Source organism: Anomaloglossus baeobatrachus, chromosome 1 (genome assembly GCF_048569485.1).
Source record: "Anomaloglossus baeobatrachus isolate aAnoBae1 chromosome 1, aAnoBae1.hap1, whole genome shotgun sequence".
Taxonomy (NCBI): domain Eukaryota; kingdom Metazoa; phylum Chordata; class Amphibia; order Anura; family Aromobatidae; genus Anomaloglossus; species Anomaloglossus baeobatrachus.
Window position 1 is genome coordinate 265,110,959 of NC_134353.1, and position 14,818 is coordinate 265,125,776.

Sequence of the window (14,818 nt, forward strand, 5' to 3'; positions counted from 1 at the left end):
TTGGCTTCCAAAAAGTGCTTAACTGGATTGCCATTTTCTGGCGACCGTTTGTTTGGTGAGAGATTGGATGAAATCATCAAACAATCCAAGGGAAAGGAAACATCCTTACCCCAGGCCAAACCAAAAACACCCCAACAGAGGAGGGGACAGTCGAGGTTTCGGTCCTTTCGGGGCACGGGCAGGTCCCAATTCTCCTCGTCCAAAAGGCCTCAGAAGGATCAGAGGAACTCCGACGCATGGCGGTCTAAATCACGCCCTAAAAAGACCGCCGGAGGTGCCGCTACTAAGGCGACTTCCTCATGACTTACGGCCTCCTCACACCGCATCCTCGGTCGGTGGCAGGCTCTCCCGCTTTTGCGACACCTGGCTACCACAAGTAAAAGACCGTTGGGTGAGAGACATTTTGTCTCACGGTTACAGGATAGAGTTCAGCTCTCGTCCTCCGACTCGATTCTTCAGAACATCTCCGCCTCCCGAGCGAGCCGAGGCTCTTCTGCAGGCGGTGGCCATTCTGAAGGCAGAAGGAGTGGTGGTCCCGGTTCCTCTTCAGCAACAGGGTCACGGTTTCTACTCCAACCTGTTTGTGGTTCCAAAGAAGGACGAATCCCTCCGCTCCGTCATCGCCTCAATGTCCCAAGGAGATTTCCTAGCATCGATCGATATCAAGGATGCTTATCTCCACGTACCAATTGCTCCAGAGCATCAGCGCTTCTTGCGCTTCGCCATAGGAGACGAACACCTTCAGTTCGCGGCACTGCCGTTCGGCCTGGCGACAGCCCCAAGGGTTTTCACCAAGGTCATGGCTACAGTAGTTGCGGTCCTCCACTCTCAGGGTCACTCAGTGATACCTTACTTAGACGATCTGCTGGTCAAGGCACCCTCTCAAGAGGCATGCCAACACAGCCTCAACGTTACTCTGGAGATTCTCCAGAGTTTCGGGTGGATCATCAATTTTCCAAAGTCAAATCTGACACCGGTCCAATCGCTGACATATCTTGGCATGGAGTTTCATACTCTTCCAGCGATAGTGAAGCTTCCGCTGGACAAACAGCGTTCACTACAGACAGGGGTGCAATCTCTCCTTCAAGGTCGGTCACACCCCTTGAGGCGCCTCATGCACTTCCTGGGGAAGATGGTGGCAGCAATGGAAGCAGTCCCTTTCGCGCAGTTTCACCTGCGTCCACTTCAATGGGACATCCTACGCAAGTGGGACAGGATGCCGACGTCCCTAGACAGGAACGTCTCCCTCTCTCAGGCAACCAAAGCTTCCCTTCGGTGGTGGCTTCTTCCCACCTCATTATCGAAGGGGAAATCCTTCCTACCCCCATCCTGGGCGGTGGTCACGACGGACGCGAGCCTGTCAGGGTGGGGAGCAGTTTTTCTCCACCACAGGGCTCAGGGTACGTGGACTCAGCAAGAGTCCTCACTTCAGATCAATGTTCTGGAGATCAGGGCAGTGTATCTTGCCCTAAAAGCGTTCCAGCAGTGGCTGGAAGGCAAGCAGATCCGAATTCAGTCGGACAACTCCACAGCGGTGGCTTACATCAACCACCAAGGTGGGACACACAGTCGGCAAGCCTTCCAGGAAGTCCGGCGGATTCTGCTGTGGGTGGAAGCCACAGCATCCACCATATCCGCAGTTCACATCCCGGGCGTAGAAAACTGGGAAGCAGACTTTCTCAGTCGCCAGGGCATGGACGCAGGGGAATGGTCCCTTCACCCGGACGTGTTTCAGGAGATCTGTTGCCGCTGGGGGATGCCGGACGTCGACCTAATGGCGTCACGGCACAACAACAAGGTCCCAACATTCATGGCTCGATCTCAAAATCACAGAGCTCTGGCGGCAGACGCCTTAGTTCAGGATTGGTCGCAGTTTCGGCTTCCTTATGTGTTTCCTCCTCTGGCACTGTTGCCCAGAGTGTTACGCAAGATCAGGGCCGACTGCCGCCGCGTCATCCTCGTCGCTCCAGACTGGCCGAGGAGGTCGTGGTACCCGGATCTGTGGCATCTCACGGTCGGCCAACCGTGGGCACTGCCAGACCGACCAGATTTGCTGTCTCAAGGGCCGTTTTTACATCTGAATTCTGCGGCCCTCAACCTGACTGTGTGGCCATTGAGCCCTGGATCCTAGCGTCTTCAGGATTATCTCAAGAGGTCATTGCCACTATGAGACAGGCTAGGAAACCAACGTCCGCCAAGATCTACCACAGGACGTGGAAAATATTCCTGTCGTGGTGCTCTGCTCAGGGGTTTTCTCCCTGGCCATTTGCCTTGCCCACTTTTCATCTCAATCAGGACATCTCCTTACCCTCGTTTTGTCCTCATCCAGTTCACCAATGTGAAAAGGATTTGCACTTGTTAGATCTGGTGAGAGCACTCAGACTCTACATTTCTCGTACGGCGCCCCTGCGCCGCTCGGATGCACTCTTTGTCCTTGTCGCTGGCCAGCGTAAAGGGACACAAGCTTTCAAGTTAACCCTGGCTCGGTGGATCAAGGAACCAATTCTCGAAGCTTACCGTTCCTCGGGGCTTCCGGTTCCCTCAGGACTGAAGGCCCATTCTACCAGGGCCGTGGGAGCGTCCTGGGCCTTGCGACACCAGGCTACGGCTCAGCAGGTGTGTCAGGCGGCTACCTGGTCGAGCCTGCACATATTCACGAAACACTATCAGGTGCATACCTATGCTTCGGCAGATGCCAGCCTAGGTAGGCGAGTCCTTCAGTTGCCCACCTGTAGGACGGAGCCGTTACGGCTCTATTATGAGGTATTATTTACACACCCAGGGACTGCTTTTGGACGTCCCAATTGTCTGGGTCTCCCAATAAGGAGCGACAAAGAAGAAGGGAATTTTGTTTACTTACCGTAAATTCCTTTTCTTCTAGCTCCAATTGGGAGACCCAGCACCCGCCCCTGTTTTTGTATACACATGTTGTTCATGTTAAATGGTTTCAGTTCTCCGATATTCCTTCGGATTGAATTTACTTTAAACCAGTTTATAATTTTTTCCTCCTTCGGGCTTTTGCACCAAAACTGATGAGCCCGTGGCAGCACGGGGGGTGTATAGGCTGAAGGGGAGGGGCTTTACACTTTTAGTGTAATACTTTGTGTGGCCTCCGGAGGCATAGCTATACACCCAATTGTCTGGGTCTCCCAATTGGAGCTAGAAGAAAAGGAATTTACGGTAAGTAAACAAAATTCCCTTCATCTCGTCCATCAACCAGGTGTTAGATCTCTCTCCCCCGCCTCCTCCTGTAGAGGAGTCGGCGTCTCAGCAGGAGAAACACCAGTTTCGGTTCCCCAAACGTACACGCAATACGTTTTTTGATCACTCTAACTTCAGGGACGCTGTCCAGAAGCCCAGAGCGGTCCCGGACAAGCGCTTTACTAAGCGCCTCACTGACACGCGTTACCCCTTCCCATCTGAAGTCGTTAAGGGTTGGGCTCACTGTCCCAAGGTGGATCCTCCAGTCTCAAGATTGGCGGCTAGATCCGTGGTGTCGGTTGCAGATGGCTCATCGCTAAAAGATGCCACTGACAGACAGATTGAGCTCCTGGTGAAGTCCATCTATGAGGCCACGGGCGCGTCTTTTGCCCCGGCCTTTGCAGCCGTGTGGGCACTCCAAGCTATCTCGGCTTGTCTGACTGAGATTAATGCTGTCACACGTAATTCTGCTCCGCAAGTTGCGTCTTTGACCTCTCAGGCGTCAGCCTTTTCATCCTACGCCATGAACGCCGTCCTGGACTCTGCTAGCCGTACAGCTGTAGCATCCGCTAACTCTGTGGCAGTCCGCAGGGCCATGTGGCTGCGCGAATGGAAGGCAGATTCGGCTTCCAAGAGGTTCTTAACCGGTTTGCCGTTTTCTGGCGACCGTTTGTTTGGTGAACGATTGGATGAGATTATTAAGGAATCCAAAGGAATGGATTCCTCCTTACCCCAAGCCAAACCTAAGAGACCTCAACAGAGAAAGGTTCAATCGAGATTTCGGTCCTTTCGTCCCTCCGCCAAGTCCCAATCCTCCTCGTCCAACAGGCCGGAGAAAGGCCAGAGAAACTCCTATGCGTGGCGATCCAAGTCTCGCCCACAAAAGGCCGCAGGAGGCACTGCCTCCAAGACGGCCTCCTCATGACTCTCGGCCTCCCCTGACCGCATCCTCGGTCGGTGGCAGGCTCTCCCGCTTTGGAGACGCCTGGTGGCCACATGTTCAAGACCGATGGGTGAGAGACATTCTGTCTCATGGTTACAGGATAGAGTTCAGCTCTCGTCCTGCGGCTCGCTTCTTCAGAACCTCTCCGCCCCCCGCTCAGGCCGACGCACTTTTTCAGGCAGTAGCCGCTCTAAAGATGGAAGGAGTTGTTATCCCCGTTCCCCTTCAGGAACGTGGTCGCGGATTTTACTCCAACTTGTTCGTGGTGCCAAAAAAGGACGGGTCATTCCGTCCTGTTCTGGACCTCAAGCTGCTCAACAGACATGTGAGAACCAGACGGTTCCGGATGGAATCTCTCCGCTCGGTCAACGCCTCAATGTCACAAGGAGACTTCCTAGCATCGATCGACATCAAGGATGCTTATCTCCATGTACCGATCGCACCCGAGCATCAACGTTTCCTGCGTTTCGCCATCGGGGACGAACACCTCCAGTTCGTGGCATTGCCTTTCGGCTTGGCGACAGCACCACGGGTTTTCACCAAAGTCATGGCATCCGTTGTGGCAGTCCTGCATTCTCAGGGCCACTCGGTGATTCCCTACTTGGACGATCTCCTAGTCAGGGCCCCGTCTCGGCTGGCGTGTCAACAAAGTCTATCTGTCGCTCTGGCGACTCTCCAGCGGTTCGGGTGGATCATCAACTTCCCGAAATCCAAGTTGACACCGACCCAATCACTGACGTACCTTGGGATGGAGTTTCATACCCAGCAAGCGTTAGTCAGGCTTCCGAGAGACAAACAGCTTTCTCTGCAGGCAGGGGTGCAATCACTTCTTCGGAGTCAGTCACACCCCTTAAGGCGCCTCATGCACTTCCTGGGGAAGATGGTGGCAGCTATAGAGGCAGTCCCGTTCGCGCAATTCCATCTTCGGCCACTCCAATGGGACATTCTCCGCAAATGGGACAGGAGTTCGGCTTCCCTCGACAGGAACGTCTCTTTCCCTTGCAACCAAGACGTCACTTCAGTGGTGGCTCCTTCCCAACTCTCTGTCGCAGGGAAAATTCTTCCTACCCCCAACCTGGGCTGTAGTCACCAAGGACGCGAGCCTGTCAGGGTGGGGAGCGGTTTTTCTCCACCACAGGGCTCAGGGAACCTGGACTCCGAGAGAGTCATCCCTTCAGATCAATATTCTGGAAATAAGGGCAGTGTATCTAGCCCTATTGGCTTTTCATCGGTGGCTGGAGGGCGGGCAGATCCGTATCCAGTCGGACAACGCCACTGCCGTCGCATACATCAACCACCAAGGCGGCACTCGCAGTCGTCAAGCCTTCCAGGAAGTCCGACGGATTCTGCAGTGGGTGGAAGCCACAGCTTCCACCATCTCCGCAGTTCACATCCCGGGCGTAGAGAACTGGGAAGCAGATTTTCTCAGTCGTCAGGGCATGGACGCGGGGGAATGGTCTCTGCACCCAGACGTGTTTCGAGAGATCTGTCGCCGCTGGGGAACGCCGGACGTCGATCTCATGGCGTTACGGCACAACAACAAAGTCCCGGCATTCATGGCACGGTCTCAGGATCACAAAGCTCTGGCGGCGGACGTGTTAGTTCAGGATTGGTCGCAGTTTCGACTGCCTTATGTGTTTCCTCCTCTGGCGATGCTGCCCAGAGTGTTACGCAAGATCAGGTCCGACTGCCGTCGCGCCATTCTCGTCGCTCCAGACTGGCCGAGGCGGTCGTGGTACCCGGATCTGTGGCATCTCACGGTGGGTCAACCGTGGGCGCTTCCAGACTGCCCAGACTTGCTGTCACAAGGCCCGTTTTTCCATCTGAATTCTGTGGCCCTCAACCTGACTGTGTGGCCATTGAGTCCTGGCTCCTAGCGTCTTCAGGGTTATCTCAGGATGTCATTGCCACCATGAGACAGGCCAGGAAGCCTACGTCCGCCAAGATCTATTATAGGTCTTGGCAAATCTTCCTATCCTGGTGCGCTAATAACGGTTTTACTCCATGGCCGTTTGCCTTACCCACTTTTCTTTCATTCCTTCAATCCGGAATGGACAAGGGTTTGTCACTTGGCTCTCTCAAGGGCCAAGTATCGGCACTCTCCGTGTTTTTTCAAAAGCGCCTAGCCAGGCTTCCGCAGGTCCGCACGTTCCTGCAGGGAGGTTGCCACATAGTCCCACCTTACAAGCGTCCGCTGGAACCCTGGGATCTTAACAGGGTGCTAACGGCTCTTCAGAAACCACCTTTCGAGCCGCTGCGGGATGTCTCTCTATCACGTCTTTCGCAGAAGGTGGCCTTCCTAGTGGCAGTCACATCACTTCGGAGAGTGTCTGAGCTAGCAGCGCTGTCATGCAAAGCCCCCTTCCTGGTGTTTCACCAGGATAAGGTGGTTCTGCGTCCGGTCCCGGAATTTCTCCCTAAGGTGGTATCCCCTTTTCATCTCAATCAGGATATCTCCTTGCTTTCATTTCGCCCTAATCCAATTCACCAGTGTGAAAAGGATTTGCACTCTTTGGATCTTGTGAGAGCACTCCGGCTCTACGTGTCTCGCACGGCGCCCCTGCGTCGTTCAGATGCGCTCTTTGTCCTTGTCGCTGGCCAGCGTAAGGGCTCGCAGGCTTCCAAGTCAACCTTGGCTCGGTGGATCAAGGAACCGATTCTCGAAGCCTACCGTTCTTCTGGGCTACCGCTTCCTTCAGGGCTGAAAGCCCATTCTACCAGAGCCGTGGGTGCGTCCTGGGCATTGCGGCACCGGCCTACTGCTCAGCAGGTGTGTCAGGCAGCTACGTGGTCTAGTCTGCACACTTTCACGAAACACTATCAAGTGCATACCTATGCTTCGGCAGACGCCAGTCTAGGTAGGCGAGTCCTTCAGGCGGCGGTTGCCCACCTGTAAGAGGGGGCCGTTTTTTCGGTTCTTTTCATTGAGGTATTCTTTTACCCACCCAGGGACTGCTCTTGGACGTCCCAATTGTCTGGGTCTCCCAATTGAGCGACAAAGAAGGGAATTTTGTTTACTTACCGTAAATTCCTTTTCTTCTAGCTCCTATTGGGAGACCCAGCACCCGCCCCTGTACCCTTCGGGCTGGTTGTTTTTTTGTGTACACATGTTGTTCATGTTGAATTGTTCTTTTGGTTCATGGTTTGCAGTTCTCCGAACATCCTTCGGATTGCATTTACCCTAGACCAATTTATAAGTTTTCTCCTTCCTGCTTTTGCACCAAAACTGAGGAGCCCGTGATCCACGGGAGGGTGTATAGGCAGAGGGGAGGGGTTACACTTTTTAAAGTGTAATACTTTGTGTGGCCTCCGGAGGCAGAAGCTATACACCCAATTGTCTGAGTCTCCCAATAGGAGCTAGAAGAAAAGGAATTTACGGTAAGTAAACAAAATTCCCTTCTTTGTGATTTTTTTCCAAGAGCTGTAACATTTTCAGTTTTAATGTTCTGGAGCTGTGTGAGCTGTTGTTGTTTCCGCCCCGAGCCGTGGTTTTTAATTATCTAGTTTTGGGGTAAGTACAATGTTTTGATTAACCGTCATTACAGTTTTTTGTTGTTGCAGCTGTCAAAAAAATGTATTTCTCGCCATTTACTGAACGTATTAATTTATTTTATATTTTGATAGGAGGGTCGAAGGTGATTTTATATAATAGATATATGTATGGGTTTTGGGGGGGTGGTTTTGGGAGGGAGTAAAGATTTTTTTAAATTTCACTGTGTTGTTATTCCCCTCAGTACCACAGCATTGCTGTATATAAGAAAAATCACAGTCTCCTATGAACACCAGCCACGGGCTGGTTTTCACAGGGGTACCATCATGAAAGACACAGAGGTGTTCAGCAGACCTCTGGCGGTCACAGCAACCCATCGGCGTCTCCCAATCATGTCACCATTGAGCAGTTAGAATGGCGCTTCCCCATGTCGGTGCCTTGTAAATACCTCTGTCACAGATTAAGGCCTCTTTCACACATCAGTTTTTTTGCCATCAGTCACAATCCATCTTGTGACTCATGTAACGGATCCGTCGAAGATTGTGGCATAACTGATGTGATGGATCTTGTAAAAAAAAAAAAACAAAACAACGGATCCAACGTATAATTTTTTTCCATTAAAAAGGTTTTGTTAGTAAAAACCTATATATCTCCTCCTGAGAGAGAGCGAATTTGTTCAGCCAGACACTATTTTATCCAATGTAAGCATGCTCTGTTTAAAAAAACGGAAGCCGTCTCTGGATTCTGTCATAGGACGGATCCTGCGCCCATAGGCTTCCATTCAAAAAGATGACAGTTGGCGCCGTCCGTTTTTTCTGCGGTGACAAAAAACGCTCCTATGGACGTTGCTTCTCTCGGCCGATGGCAATTTTTTTTTTACGTCTCGTCGTACGACTGATGCATCGTCAGGCCATCCGTCGCTATTACAAACCAATGAGAAAAAAACGGATCCAGTGCACATTTCAACGGATTGCGACTTAAGGCAAAAAATGGATGTGTGAAAGAGGCCTAACAGGTAAACAGCCTCAGGAGGCGCTCCGCTCAACCGCAGCTGTTGCAGCCAGATGATGGCTGATTATCCCAACCATCATCTGCCGGAAAAAGATGCTCGCTCGACTTGCATGCCTGTATCAAAGTAAGGGAGCCGTTGTATGTTGTTCAGTTATGTCATTAAGGGGTTAAACCCCATTTAACAAATCAAGTCATCTGTACATAGCCACCAATAAATACAATTCTTTTAGCAAACGTTATAAAACGCAAGTAGCCTTAACAATATGCCGTAAATATGTTTTCAAGCACAAGTGTAATTAATTAACAACACAACTGTGCATAATAGAAAATCTATGCGCTCACTACTAATCCTACTGGCCATGTTAAGGATGAGCCGGCGTTTTGCAAAAGATGCCATTGGTCAATAGAAGCCAGCCCCTTATGTCTGATGGGCTGCAGCGCCTTTTCCATTCATAGGTTAGAAAACGTGTGTGGGTGTGCTGTTGTCATGGAGCGCTGATATAAACAGGGGAAATGTCTCTGCCTAGATGGCAGTGCAGCACCATATATTAAATAGCACAGTGGAACCACTACCAACATGTGTTAATAGCTTCAAGGTGGGACAATTGGTTTAAGGGGATTTTCCCACAAAGTTCATTTTAATCAATAGATACTGAAATAATAATTCCAACAATTAGATGTGATTAAAATAAAAAAAAATGTTCCTGTGCTGAGATAATCTTATATATCTCTCTGCTATGTTCTGTGTAATGGCCGTGTCTGACCGTTTAGAGACAATACAGCATGGGATTGCAGCTGATTATTTTTGTGAGGTAAAACATTTCCCTGCCTGTTTATAAAAAAGTGTTACCTGAAAGAAAGAATAATTTGCGATCCCAAGCTGTAATTTGTCTATTTTTTTTTTTTTTTTTTTTACTTCCTCCCCGGCCCAGGAGCTGGTCAGACACAGCCATTACACAGTACATAGCAGGGGCACATATATAAGATTATCTCAGCACAAGAACCATTTTTTTTTTAACACATCCAATTAATATTATTACGAGATCTATTTACTAAAATGATTTATTTTTTGTGGGAAATCCCCTTTAAGTTTAGCTACTTGACGTGTTAGCATTTGGTTCAGTGCTTATCCTAATATCCTTGTGTAGAGATAGTGTGTTCCCTCAGGGTGAGGTATGTAGGCTGCAAAAGTAGATGCGTGCTCACCTCACATAAGTGAAATACCGCTTGCTTTTCCTCTTCCAAGGGGGTTGACTGCAAGGCCAAAGATCCTCATCTCGGATGGGCTGAAAACACAAGCCATGTCCTAGTGAAGTGTAAATAAATAAAGGGGAAAAAATATGTAGATGTCTTTCAAGGTGGCACTGTTGTTATTTTAGAGTATCAGATACTTATGGCATAAATGAACCAATTTACCCCTTGGAGAAATCTCTCATAAGTCCATAAAGTTAGACTGTATCCCGAACCTTCTACTGAGCCGCTCTCTAAATATGTCCCCCTGAGTTATACATATAGAAGATGAGATATTAATTGTTAACTCTAAGGCTATGTTCACGTTTCCGTTTTTTTGCATCAGTCACCTGCGTTGCTTGACGCTTTTGACTGATGCGTTGTATAACGGGTGACAAGAAATTGAATTGATTGTCATGAGAAAGCAGATTCCTTTGGTGAAATTATTTTAGTAAAAAGAGAGAGAGAGAACGATCAACTGATCTCCTGGCAGCCAGCTTTTTAGAGCGATCAGCTGATCATCCTGCGGCCGGATTTTGAGAGCGATCAGCTGATCTCCCTCAAAAGCCGGCCTCCGGGAAATCAGCTGATCGCTCTGTAAAGCCGGGAGATCAGCTGATCGCTCTGTAAAGCCTGGAGATCAGCTGATTGCTCTGTAAAGCCGGGCGATCAGCTGATCGCTCTGTAAAGCCGGGCGATCAGCTGATCGCTCTCAAAAGCCGGCAGCCTGAATCCTGCACCATAGACTTAGGGGTACTTTGCACACTACGACATCGCAAGCCGACGCTTGTGATGCCGAGCGCGATAGTCCCCGCCCCCGTCGCAGCAGCGATATCTTGTGATTACGTAAACATCCCGCCCACCTCTGTCCTTCCGCATAGCCGGCGTGAGCCGCGGTGACGCAGGTAGATGTTCCTCGCTCCTGCGGCTTCTCACACAGCGATGTGTGCTGCCACAGGAACGAGGAACAACATCGTACCGTCGCTGCAGCTACATTATAGAAATGTCGGACACTACACTGATGATACGATTACGGCGCTTTTGCGCTCGTTAATCGTATCATAAACGATTTACACACTACGATATCAACAGCGACGCCGGATGTGCGGCACTTTTGATTTGACCCCACCGACATCGCACCTGCGATTATCGTAGTGTGCAAAGTACCCCTTTGATTATGCCTCCTGACGGATTCCAACGGAATCATGTGGGGTGTGTTTTTTTTGCCGCAACAAAATAACGTTGCATACTGCGTCCTTCCCGCCCGACAGTCAGTCAGTAAACGATTGATGCGCCGGGCGGTAGATGCAACGCAGGGTCATCAGTCACAATCCGCCGCTCATACAAGTCTATGGGAAACAACGGAATACGCCAAACGGATTCCGTTGTTTATCAGAACTTACAGCAAGATGGAATTGCAGCTGTATATTGCTCAGGCCAAAAAGACTTTTTTACATTGTTTATCAGAGCGGCGGTTTGTGACTGATCCTAAACAACGGAAATGTGCAGTGCAGTGCTAACCACTGAGCCACCGTGCTGCCCTCACAATCTTTCCATTTTTTTTAAAAAGAAAATTGTATTCCAATATTTTTAATTTAAAGGAACTGTATCACCAGGTTTTTGCTAATAAATCTGAGATCAGCATAATGAAGGTAAGTAACCCCTGATTCCAGTGATGTGTCACTTACTGGGATGCTTAGTGTAGTGTTAATTTCTTGCTGATAAAACAGTGATTTTATTATCACTAGAGGACTACTTGGGCTGCTGCCAGGTAATCCAACCCCACCACTGATTGCCAACTTTCTGCTTATGCAACGTATACACAAAAAACTGCTAATCTGTTTTGTGGACGGGGTTATACAGAGCTCAGGGAACTGGTAGATCTGCAGCAGAAAAAAAACTTTTCAATGAAAAGTGCAGCACATAGTAAAGTATGTGATACATTGCTGGAATCAGGGTCTCTGCCCCTATATTATGCTGCTCTCACATAAGATAGCAAAATCTTGGTGACGGATTCCCTTTTGTGTTCTGTGTGTAGACAAACTTGTCTATGACAAGCCTAAAGAAGAGCAATTGCCTCCCTTTAACATCCATGTCCCCATCTGCCAGTTATTGTTATTGCAGTATGTATGTAAGGTTGCTGATTACATCCTTTCCAGTTAAAGTTTGTGCTGTGCAAATAATGCTGAAGATAGGATGTACAATTATCCTAATTAGTAAACCTTTTACCAAGCTTTTAGGAAAGCAAGCTTCATATTGCCATATTCTATGTCTTAATCTCTCTCCCAACAGGCAAGAATGGTTAGATCTTAAGACCGAATACTTGACACTGCAGAGAGCCAGCATGTCTTTCCTTAAAAAGTCAATAAGTGGAAGAAACTATGATTCTATGGGAGAAATGGAAGTCGAACAATCACAACCGAATTCCAGCGTGAAAGACGGTAAAAGAGCATGAAATGAAAGATTGGGGGGTTTTTTTGTTTTTTTTTATTTTTTTTTATAAATTTTCATATCTTGAAGTGCTTTTAGTTGAATTTAATTGTGAAATAATCACTATTGAAAAGACAAAACATTGGCACTGTAGATACGTAGTCTATGTATGTTTGAATATATTAAGGATTCGGCTTTAATCCCCACTGCCAAGTATAGATCTTCTGTATAATGTATAGGCTTCTCTGGTGCTCAGCCCAAATGATATTTTTTATTCATAGTCCGAATAAGAATACAGATAAAAGAACGACTTCCTTATGCCCTGCAGCACTTTCTGTGCCTGTCATTTGCTGCAGGACATGAATACGGTTGTAGCCATTCTTTTCTCTGTATCCTTATTCCGACTATAGATAGACCATCGGCGCGGATGCTCTAGTCTCCTGAAGTCGCTTCCGTCTACCTTGCATGTTTTTCGCCTCTGCCCCTGCTGCCGCAAGTAATCAGGAAGATCAAGGCAGAAGGAGTCCCTGTGATACTAATAGCACCGGACTAGCCCAGGTGCGCCTGATATGCCGAATTAGTACAATTGCTCATGGCGCCTCGTAAGCATCCCAGACCTGCTGACCCAAGGGCCTATTTCCCATCAGAACTCCAGAGCCCTGAAGCTGACGGCCTGGCCATTGAGACCTGGACTTTAACAAGAGCGAGATTCTCTCCCGTGGTCATCTCCACCATGTACAGTGCCCGAAAGCCGGCCTTCATCCCATATTTACCACCGTACGTGGAAAACTTTCCTTTCCCAGTGCAGGGAATCTAATGTCCAACCTATGCCTCTGGCGATCCCCAGAATTCTTGATTTTTTTGCAGTCAGGTTGCAAAAGGGGTTGGCCCTCAGCTCCTTTAAGGGGCAGGTTTCATCTCTCTCAATATTCTATCAATACCGCCTAGCTTGCAATTCGCAAGTCAAGACTTTCCTCAAGGGTGTTTCCCATCTAGTTCCCCCGTACAAACGGTCGCTGGACCCATGGGACCTCAATCTCGTTTTGGACGGTATCCAGAGGTTCCCCTTTGAACCTCCTAAGGAATCTTCTCTTGCTCTTCTATCCTGGAAGGTAACATTCTTAGTGGCGATTACGTCCATCAGACAAGTTTCGGAACTGGCAGCACTCACTTGCCACAAACCCATTCTGATCTTTCATCAGGACAAGGTGGTTCTACGCCCCCTTCCGGATTTTCTTCCGAAGGTTACTTCCCCGTTTCATATGAACGAGGACATTGTTCTGCCTTCCTTTTGTCCACACCCAGTCCATAGGGTGGAAAGGTTCCTATATTCGCTAGACCTTGTGAGGGCTCTCAGATATTACGTTCCCAGGACAGCCCCTTTAGGAACATGGACTCCTTGTTCGTCATTCCTGAAAAGCCTAAGAAAGGAGAGGCCGCTTCATAGGCAACGCTGGCTCGCTGGATTCGCTCTGCGATCCAGGAAGTCTATCGCTTGCAACTCAAGCCCATTCCTAGTGGGCTGCGGACTCATTCCACTTGAGCAGTTGGCGCCTCTTGGGCATCAGGCTTCAGTGGAACAGGGGTGTAAGGCTGCGACCTGGTCTTGCCTACATACTGTTTCAAAGCATTACTGAGTCCATACCCAGGCTTCGGCCGAGGTGAACCTAGGTAGGATAATTCTGCAAATGATAGTGGAGCACCTATCTCAGTAGGCGCTCCTGGCTATTTGGGACTGGTTCCTAGTCCTTGGGTTGCGTTGTTTGTTTACCCACCCAGGGACTGCTTTAGGACGTCCCATGGTCCTGTGTCCCCCAATGAGGCGTCAGAGAAAAACATATTTTTGTGTACTCACCGTAAAATCGTTTTCTCTTAGCCATCATTGGGGAACACAGCACCCTCCATGTTGCCCTCTTGGGCCTTAGCTTTTTTCTCTCTCAGTACTATTTTGTTATGAGTATTCACTCACGTTTTTTGTTACTTGTTCTCCTACTGCTTGTGTACTAAAACTGAAGTAGCCTGGGTGGGCCAGGGGGTTTATACTGCAGGGGAGGAGCTAACATCTTTGCATCTACTTAGTGTCCTCCTATGGATAAGCAGCATAATACCCATGGTCCTGTGTCCCCCAATGATGGCTAAGCGAAAACGATTTTACGGTGAGTACACAAAAATCCGTATATATTTTTATATATTCTTCTAACTGTCAATGAGACTTCTGCACCTCTCCACAGGTATTTTGGCCCACTCCTCAAGATCAAACTGCTTTAGTTGTCTTGTGTTTGAAGGTTGCCTTTTCCAGACAGCATGTTTCAGCTCTTTCCAAAGATGCTCAATAGGTCAGGGCTCATAGAATTTTCTTTGTCGCTCCATTGGGAGACCCAGACAATTGGGTGTATAGCTTCTGCCTCCGGAGGCCACACAAAGTATTACACTTTAAAAAGTGTAACCCCTCCCCTCTGCCTATACACCCCCCCCCGTGCATCACGGGCTCCTCAGTTTTTATGCTTTGTGTT

The 14,818-nt window shown here is 49.0% G+C and overlaps 1 protein-coding gene across 1 annotated transcript in view; it reads left to right on the top strand.

Annotated features, from left to right (window-relative positions):
• The window catches only part of LOC142311228 (la-related protein 7-like), a 77,203-nt gene that overhangs the window by 30,625 nt on the left and 31,760 nt on the right, over positions 1–14,818 (top strand). The window contains exon 9 of the mRNA XM_075349451.1: positions 12,168–12,316. Within this exon, the coding sequence (XP_075205566.1) occupies positions 12,168–12,316 (149 nt within the window). The remainder of the gene's footprint in view (positions 1–12,167; positions 12,317–14,818) is intronic.